This window comes from Alligator sinensis, unplaced genomic scaffold (assembly GCF_000455745.1).
Source record: "Alligator sinensis unplaced genomic scaffold, ASM45574v1 scaffold1599_1, whole genome shotgun sequence".
NCBI lineage: Eukaryota > Metazoa > Chordata > Crocodylia > Alligatoridae > Alligator > Alligator sinensis.
In genome coordinates, this window is record NW_005842809.1 from 612,189 (window position 1) to 621,908 (window position 9,720).

Consider the following 9,720-nt stretch of genomic DNA (forward strand, 5'->3'; position numbering starts at 1 on the left):
CTTAAGGTAAGAAGCGGCTATTAAAATCAAGTAGTTTAATTTCCTCCATAATGTAGGCCATAGGCCTACATTAGCTACATTGCTGACATTTAGGTCAGCAATTCCTGCATTGAGCCAAAGTGATTATAAACTCATCTAGAGTACAATTCTGTTTCACTTACAATGGCCTTCCATTTGATAGCTGATATTTCTCAGTTTCTTGAGTGGACTAACGTGGCTGCTTTACACAGATTTCATTTTCCCCCTTGCCCACCTGGGACTATAGATATATACACATAACAGTTGTCTTTTAAATCTTTTTTTAATTAAATAAACCTGTAGCAATTACAGTTCAGTTTATTTTTTTGATTTATTTTCTTTTTACAAAGGAACTTCACAAGCAGATTTCACAAATTCTTTGTGAAATCAAAACCATAGATTATGCATGTCAGCATACATACATAGTAAAATGATAAACGTGAGTCATGTACATATACACACACACACAAAGAAAACAAGGCACTGTTAAGAATGTACAGGTAGTAAATGACGAAAAGGTTACATAAAAACTGGGGAGGAACTCCTAATGAAATTTACAGCAGTAGTTCATATTGAGTGCACTAAAGCTGTAGATAGCTTAGGGGTTCTCTGTTTAAAAGCCCAACTCTATCCCTCTTGCCATATGTATTGGATCCCACGTTGGTAGGTGAATAAATTGCTCCGATGTGGTTGCTAGAACGAACTAAAAAGTCAGCCAAGCGTTGCGTCACACATGTAGCAGTGTTGCATTTCCGTTTCTCTAAGCGGTGACTGTAACATAAAACAAAACGAGTCAGGGTGAAGTCTAAGGATGAGCAATCAAATGTACCACTTCTGAAAGGCATTTGAACAGTGATAATGTAGGAGTTTTTAATGTGAGCACAAATACGTTAACATTACAATCTTCCTGCCACCTACTTTGTGCTTGAAAAAAATATTGCACCGTATGCTATTATCAGTTTTAATAATAGGAGTAGGTTAAATGCAAGACCTCAAGACTCATGTGTCATTTGCATTGATATTCAGCACAGTAGTTTATGGCATCTACAGAACCTGTAATGCTAGTATAGTAAAGACAGTCAGTGAAAACAACGACTAAATGTTTCTCTTTAAGCTGAACTTTTGAGGCTATTTAGAGAACTTGCTGATACCATGAGAATGATTGACACTATCGTAATCACTTACATTTATTTAGGTCTCTTAGTCTTTCAGGGGTACATCATGCTCCCATTGGAGTCAATGATAAACCTCTAATTAAGTACAAAGGAAGTGGGGCTCAAGACACTTTCTTCAAAATACTGGCTAAAACCAAATAGCAACTGAGCATCTTTCTTTTCTTTTATGTTCTGCACCTCTGAAGATTTTGCTCTGTGTAAACAAAATCTTCACTATTAGAAGCAGTCACTTCTTGACCAGAGCACAGCAGTGTGGCATTACAGGCCTTGTAGGAGGGAAACATTTTTTAAAAGAACCTTATTTTCTTACAGAGTTCCACTTAAATATCATATCCCAAAAGAAGCTTAGCTTTGAAGTTTTATGCAACACAACTTACTCTGCTGAGTTTATAGAATATACTTCAGATGGAATCTAGCATTTAAATGAGTTATTATAATAAAATTTTGGCTCTAGAGAAATCAGAAATTTCAATCTTTCTGTTGAGACTTCTAAGCCAACCTTAAAAATGGACACTCTCTACTCTATTTTTGACAGTGTTTCCTGAGCTAAGGACAATTTGTTTGGAAGCTTTTGCTGTTATTATTTCAAAATAGTCCATATGTTGACATGACATGGCAAAAGTAAATAATAATTTGAGATAGAACAGGCCAATGATTCTTTGTATATAGTAAGAAACTCAGCAATGTTGCTTATTAACTAATTCCTCATAAATGTACAATTCTATTAATTAACTATCCATGCCATCTAAAATATCACATTATCATTTTGCAACGTGATGAAATTAGACACTGTAGTAAATGTCTGAGTAATAACAGCTGGCTGGAAAATGGGTGCTAGTTTATAAGGTTTAAAAAAATATGCCGTTATATTCCAGTTATAGTGATTTTTTGGGGGGTGGGAATGTGGGTGTTCTCCTAGTATGTCTTTCTGTTGACTTCAAGTGGAGCTGGAGCTGGTCCCTAAAGCTGGAGGAGAGATAAAGTACTTGGTCTAGACATCCAGGCAATAATATATTGAGTTTAATGAATGGGGAACTTGCTACCCTGTTTTACTTTTAAAAAATTAACTAATATCCAATTTTAAAGAAATATTTAAGCTGTTCATTATGACAAAGCTCTCATTGTTTTTAAATGGAGCAGAATCAGGCTTCAAACTATAAACTGGAATTTTTTTACACTAGTAGGCCCTGTAAAACTGATGCAACAAACCATGTCTTGGTTGTAACAGAACACAGTTGAACCAAATGACCTCAGGGTTGTTGGGTCACTAGGCACCTGATCCATCAATTGTTATTCAACTGTGTAGTGTCACTGGGGCTATCACCTGGGAGAAGACAACCAGACTGGGTCACTGATGAGCAGGATATCAAATGCCAGAGTCATAAAGACACTATTTTGCAAAAAATATATATTTTAAATTATGAGAACCCTTTTAATGCATGTATCTAGTGCTCTGTGTTTATTATCCACATTTATTTTGGAAGGTAATCAGTTTGGCATGTAACAATGATTCTTCAGTGTGGGATACACAAATCTGATCAGAAGCTACCATACAGAAGATCTGCTTAATGAAACTATTCACCCAAAGACCCAATAAGACAGACTAAATGACATAACTATTTTTTCTTAGGATTAATCAAGGTCATTTATCATTTAGCATAAACTCCAAATTCTTTTAAAAGCACATAAAAAAGTTCATGGACAATACATTTATAAACCTATAGAGGTAAATGTAGTCCAAACTAAATTGTAGCAAGGTAAATTGTTTGTGATTCACTCGATCATGAAATTAGTGTTCAGTTCAGAAATTAGTGTTGAATTCTCCCTACAAGTTAGTTCCCTCTCCCCTACTCCTCTCTTAATTCAGGCTTCAAAAATTAATATTGACATAAAAAAACCTTAAAATAAACATTGTTTTTGCAATGTAACCTAAAAATGTTGTGCTTTTATTACTTGAAAGTTCAGGAACATAAATTATAGCTTTTTAAAAAAAGCTTATAAAATGTCTGGTTTACCTATTTGCTTTTCTAACTTTATTCTTTTGGTCATAGTTCATTTTTTCTTAAGTTGAGATAGTTTGCAGTAATTCAAAAAACACTTGCAGAATGGCAAGAAGGATATTTTAAGGTCTGCCTAAGAATCGAATCCCTAAAATTGAGTAAATACGAGAACAGAAAACTCTCTAGCACAAACTGCACTACTAAATGTAATTACAGCTGAATTGTCTAAAAGAATGTAGAAGAGATGGATACCTTTTTAGCTTTCCTGCCTGTTTTGGCATTGCCTCACTAAGTCCCAAGAGTGCGTTCCTTGACATGACCGGCAATATCCATCCTTGTCTGTTGGAAGTCCCATCAGATAGGTCATCAGCCACAGACAATAGTCTTTACAAACAACAAAATACAAAGTTAAGCTGAATAGCCCTATTTTTCTCAAAGTATCTGAAACACAATGGCAAGAAATTTAGTATATTAGTTTGAAATATCGCATTTTTCATTAAAAATAAATAACCATGTTCACTACTAACCTTTCTATAGGTGTAGCTTCCAGGTAACTTAAAGTAACTGAGAGTACAATGAAGACAACTGGCAGTTTTAGGTTGCACATCTTTCCTTCCTAAGGTTTCTGGAAAAAATAATTGTTCAAAACTAAAAGAAATCCCAAGTACAATTGGGCATATACTAGTTCTCATCCTTGGGCTGTTCTAAACAAGTAACAACAAGGCTCTTTCACAAACTAGAGTAAAAGCTTCTTCAAACTTGAGTAACAACAAAGCAGGGAGATTCAGATGGCTTTCTGTAATAAATGTCTTTTCCCATCTGAGATTAAATCCTCCAAATATCCCTGCTTTTCATTCTCCTACATTTTCTAAACTTGAATATAAACTGTAGCTGAAATCAGAATTTGAACCCTTTCTTTGAATAATACTGTTAATTGATAACGAAGCAGATTGTGCTCTTTCTAAAGCATTTGTGTAGCACTGTACTTTAAATAGCAGAAAAAGGGAAATCACTTACCTTTAGTGGTCAAAGAATGAACTGATGAAGTTCAGTACACGTCTGTATTAGCAGCAACAATTCCACGCTTGCATCTGGCTCTGGAGTATCCCTTTCCCCCCCTCCTGCCTGGCAAGTAATACAGCTCTTATATACCCTTCACACCTTTCTCAGCTCTGACATCAGGCAGCACAGAGAGACTGTCATTAATTTCCATCCCTATAGATAGAAAGTGCCCCAGAGAGGAGCAGAGGCAGATGGGTCATTATTACATTAACACATCAGTAAATATTAACCTAGCATATGCAGGATGCCCTTATGAAGGAAGTGTAATAGCCTATTGCACATCAGGACAGAAGCCACAATTTTACAGTTCTAATAAGATGCTGAGGTAATATTTCCTGTGGGTGTTTTCAAGGGCTAAATAGGGTAACAAACATTATAAAGAAACCAAGAATAAATGAAACACCAGATCACGAGTAACTGAAACAAATAAACAGAGGTAGTGGAAATAATGAAAAAGAGAAAATAAAATTAGAGGTTCGTAATAGGCATTCATATAGAAAACTGAATGGCAGAAAAAAATGACATGGAGGGATGTAACCATGTAACCTATAGGAATGGGGGGAAAGCAGGGTGGTGGGGCAGGAAGGATATAATTTAAGATGACCAGCAGGAAAACATTCAAATAAATAAAATAGAAATTGTATGATGATTTTAGTAGAGTAAAAGTAAGTATAAGGTTTTCACTACTAGGTTCTTACTTTAGTACAGAAAAACAACATCAAATGAAGGTTATTAAGGTTGCAAAGCTAATCAGTTAAAAATTAGGATGTGACAGAATTAAAGCTGCTTGTGCCAATGTATTTGCCCCCGCCCCCGTGCATATGCAGTAACATACAGGCTAACTGTTTAAAACCCACTCATGTGACATCAGAGACAAAATCCCATTTTTCCAAAATGACAGCAAGCCAGATTTTCAAAGACATTCTGATTCACAAAGATGCAGATAGGTACTTCCCATATTATCAAAATTGCCTAAACAGGTTTGTCTCTTGCTCTGTTGATTGCAGTGGGAACAAGACCATTCATTTGCATAGCCACTTCTATAGGGCCAACTAGGTGCTTCTCTGTCTCTTAAGGTACTCAAGTCACTTCATAAAACTGGCCCCTTAGGCATTTACAAACTTATGTCTTGTTCAAAGTCAATGGGAGTTTAACTCCTAAGTGCCTATATCTGTTTTGAAAATGGGAATTGCTTCTGACCATTTTAATTACTGTCTTAATTATGCTAGCACACTATACTTTTTATTTTTCCCTGGATGTGTCTACATGAGATGCTTTATTGCACAGTGGAATAAATTACTGCACAGTAAGCGTCACCATCTACACATGCAGACCCTTGCTATGCAGTAAATTGCTCTTCTTGGTAGTTAATTTACTACCTGTAAATGCAAGTAGCAAATTAGCTGCCGAGTAATTACTGTGCAGTAAGGCATGTGTAGATGGCTGGCACCCAGGCAGCTACAGTTGGATCCTGGAGCTCCCCTGGCTGCTTCAGGGTGGGCAGAGCAGGGCAGGAGCAGCCCTGGACTCAACTGCCTCTGTCAGGATTAACTTGCTCCCAACCTGGGTTCACTTGTAGCACCTGAGTGTGGTTTAATGCTCCTGAATTTACTGTGCAGTAAATTCAAGCACATTAATTGCACATGTAGATACTCTCACTTACTACATACTTCTTGGCTTCTAGAGCACTCATTCTCAATGAGAGTGCTGGGGAGATCTTTTAAAGGGTGCCACAAGAAATGTGAAGAAATAAGGGAGGTGTGAGGAAATAAGCAGATGGGGGCAGGCTCAGGTTCTCCTTGTTTAGCTGCTCCTCTGCCCCCACTGCCTAGCCCAGTGTTTCCCAGACTTTTGATACCCAGGGCACACTTTTTTTTTTCTGGATTAAAATTGGTGGCACACTTCAGTCTTGCATGTGAAAAAGGGAGTCGGGGAAAGCAGTGGTGGTGGCACAAATTCAGTTAGTAGATGTCTGGTTCTAGTGCAGCAACTCACCAGCCAGAAGCTGCATGCATACCATAGCTGGAGAGTGAGACAGTGAGAGAAATGCATATGGTTTGGGTGTAAGAAAAGTTCTTCTCAGGGGAGGTAGTGTCAGGCTACACTGGGGCAGCAGCCTCTTCGACAGGGTACACAGAACTGCTCCACTGTGCACCATGGAACCAAGGGGGGTGGTCAAAAACAAACTCTTCCACTGTCCATCACTGTGTGATGCAAGATACTGGGCAAGATGGACCGGTGGTCTGACCCAGTAAATAACAGTTCTTATGTCATTATGTCTGTTTTGAGTACATGGAAGAAGCAAAACTGAAAGTCATGATGTCCTAGGACTACTATATTTTCTCTTAGGCCAAGAACACTTTGATGGAGATAGGGGAAAAACCTGTCTGGTTAGGGTAGCTTCCTGAGGATTACAGAATATTTGTAATACAGATGAAATTTTCAGAAAATTAAAGAATGCAGGGGCAACATGTAGGGGGTGCACGCGGGTGCACATACTGTCCCTGAGCGTGGCTGTGCACCCCCTAGAAAAAGGCACTGCTGACACTGTCGGTGGCACCTGTGGGTGGCCGCCTCTCGCCCCCTCCCCCAGTGCTGATACCGCCAGCGGCGTCTGCGGGTGGTCACCAACCCCTGCCTCCTCCCCTGCCGCTGACAGCACCAGTGGTGTCTGCAGGAGTTCCTGCTTACCACCGCTGCACTTCTGGCACTGCCGTGCCTCGCCAGGGGCACACATCATTCATGAAAGAATGAGTGATTATAAAACAAATTCTAGTGAGCAAACTTCTGCCACTGGTGATTTTTCTTTAGTAAACAAAGGTAAATTTACTATTCCTCTGTAAAGAAACACCAAAACTATTTCTATTGCAAGTTTCAAGATTTTGCAGGAAACCCAAGCAGTGCTAACATTGTTCAAATAAATTGCAGACAAATATTTTTATTGTTGACAAAACAACCACTTTAGCCTAATGCCAGTCTCAGAAATTGATGAACTGTCCATTGAAATGTTCTATAAAGAAAACTCCATCAGAGATCACGTATGGAAAATTTCATCCCAAATTGTTATAATGTGATAAATTTAGTCAATCAAAGTGTGAAACTTGTTGGTACTTAACCAATATTTTTTTAACTTGATTGTCTACAATAATATACCTAAATTCACATTGGGAGATGGCTGAGCTGGAGTCTTCAGAGTCATAAGATTGCTAGGTGCCTTTCTCCCATTGAATTTTTTTGAAAAACCCCAGCCTTAAATATATGTCTTGATTTACAGAGATAATAAACAAGTATCATCTGCTGGCAACAGAGTTAAAGAGAGTCAGTTTGGCCTCAGATACATTGCTACCCTTAGACTGCAGGTGCTTACAGAAGTTACATTTTTTATGTGATGAGTGCTCTACAGCTGTAATATAACAGATGTCAAATGTTCATGGTTGCAGAGCACTTTTCAAATTGTCAATTGCACAAAAATGTAACCCTTATCTGATGAAGTATCATTCAGGGGCACTCTAGGGCAAAGTGCCTTATGGAACCTGCACACAGGTTTCCTGCAAGTGTCAATTTTGGGTGATTCTGCCCACATCCCATATGGTTTTACAGAACTGGGCTGGTATTCATGCAGGCAAGCACAAGCCCAGCCCTGCCCCTGGGGCTGTTATAGAGAGGAAACAGAGTCTCTTTCCTGCACAGCGGGGGAGGGAGTCTTGCTTGCTGCACTTCCCCCCACCCCCCAGCTACCCCTGCTGGGGTTTTGGGGGGAGCCAGGCTAGGCCTGCAAGGCAGGAGGTGAGGGGGGCTCCCTTCCCTCTCCCCCATGCAAGTGTCTTGACAGTAGTAGAAGTTGCCCCAACCAGAGTTGGGGTTGGGGAAGGATACAGAGCTCCCTTACCTCATAGGCCTGGCCTGGTTCCCCTAGGACCCCAGCAGGGATAGCCAGATCTAGCCTGTACAGTGGGGGCAGCTTCTGCCACTGTCAAGACACTTGTGTGGGGTGTGGGGGGGAGTCCTCCTCCACGTGTGGCTCCCCAGCTACCCCTGCTGGCATCTTGGGGGTTGCTAGGCTGGGCCTAGGCAGTGGGGGCTCTCTTCCCTCACCCCTTGCATGAGTGTTTTGACAGCGGCAGAAGCTGCTGTGCCTGGAGCTGGGGGGCAATAGAGCCCCCCCTACTGTGTGACCCCTGATGGGGTCCTGGGGGAAGCTAGACCAGGCCCGTAAAGCAGGGAGCCTCCATTCTGCCCTGCCAGACCCCAGCTCTGGGCACAGCACCTTCTGCCACTGTCAAGATACTTGTGCGGAGGGGTGGGGAAAGGGAGCTGCCCCCACCATGTGGGCCCAATCCAGATTCCCACAAGACCCCAGCAGGGATATGGGGGTGGGGGGAAGGGGGATGGCACACACACACTTTGTGTAAAGCTCCATGAGTTACAGTGCCTCCCTGACAGGCTGCCTGCACTTGTGTACATGCCCAGAGACTTGATTTTCCTCTTCCAGAAGCTTATAGTTTAAGATTGGTTCCCTCCCTTTGTCAGAGCAGGAGTTTTCTTTTCCAATTTTCAACATGTGACTGGCAGCTTTTCCCCATTCTTAATGAGTGAGAAATTGACATGTTTGTGATTCCAAGAGCTTTTGGAAATGGACATCTGTCTTCCATTGGCAGGGAACACACAAACTAGCTGTACTACCTTTTGCTGTTCTGAAGCATAATGCATCTGCTTCCAGCAAATTACACATTAGCCCCTTTACTAAGTACCTGAGTGGTATGAATAAGTGATTCTTTGGCTTGGTTGTAATGCTGGCATATTTTAAAAACAAAATGTTGTTTCAGTTCAATGTGAAATTAAAGGTATTAACTTTTGAACTAAAGGAACCAAAGTGTAAGAACAAAAATTCTTGTTCAGATAAAACATTTCATTCAACCTAAAATGCAATGTTTCCCTTTGTTTTTGGAAATTTTATTAGGTTTTTAATTTAAAAAAAAATTAAAACTGGTAAATTTTTTAACAAAATGTCATTTGAATCAAAATATAAAAAAATTGATTTTAAATAACATTCCAAATGAACCAGTTTTGGAATAAAAAAATCAAAACATTTAATTTTGAAAATTGATTAAATATGTCAGTTGCTTTTCCTTACCAAAACAATTTGGCAAATTTGACACAAATTCTTAAAGTATTTCACACAAGCCCTAACAACATTTTGCTGACATAAGGTTTGGGCCAAAAAACTTCACCTAGCTTTACTAAGGACAGTCTTTTGTGCCATTGTCACTTGCAAAAAGATTTATCAGACCTTTTAACACAAACCCTGTATCTGTTACTGCAACCTGTTTTCTGCATCATCAACTGATTCTCACAATGTATGCATTCACTGTCTTAAAAGGGCATCTTCATTTGTGCACTCATTACTTGTGGCACTGCCTGTGTCTGTATTTTCTTTGCTCCTGTCAGACAAATGATGCATGTAC

At 39.7% G+C, this 9,720-nt stretch overlaps 1 protein-coding gene across 2 annotated transcripts; it reads right to left on the reverse strand.

Moving 5' to 3' along the window:
• Window positions 1-599: 599 nt before the first annotated feature.
• Window positions 600-3,800, reverse strand: IAPP (islet amyloid polypeptide). 2 transcript variants are annotated; one of them, XM_025191316.1, is made up of 3 exons: window positions 3,721-3,800; window positions 3,446-3,577; window positions 600-789 (listed from the first exon to the last, which is right to left on the reverse strand). In XM_025191316.1, the coding sequence occupies exons 1-3, from the start codon at window positions 3,798-3,800 to the stop codon at window positions 600-602; spliced, it is 402 nt and encodes a 133-aa protein (XP_025047101.1). The 2 variants fall into 2 exon arrangements, with proteins under 2 accessions (XP_025047101.1, XP_025047102.1); XM_025191317.1 differs by lacking the exon at window positions 3,446-3,577.
• Between the last annotated feature and the right edge of the window lie 5,920 nt (window positions 3,801-9,720).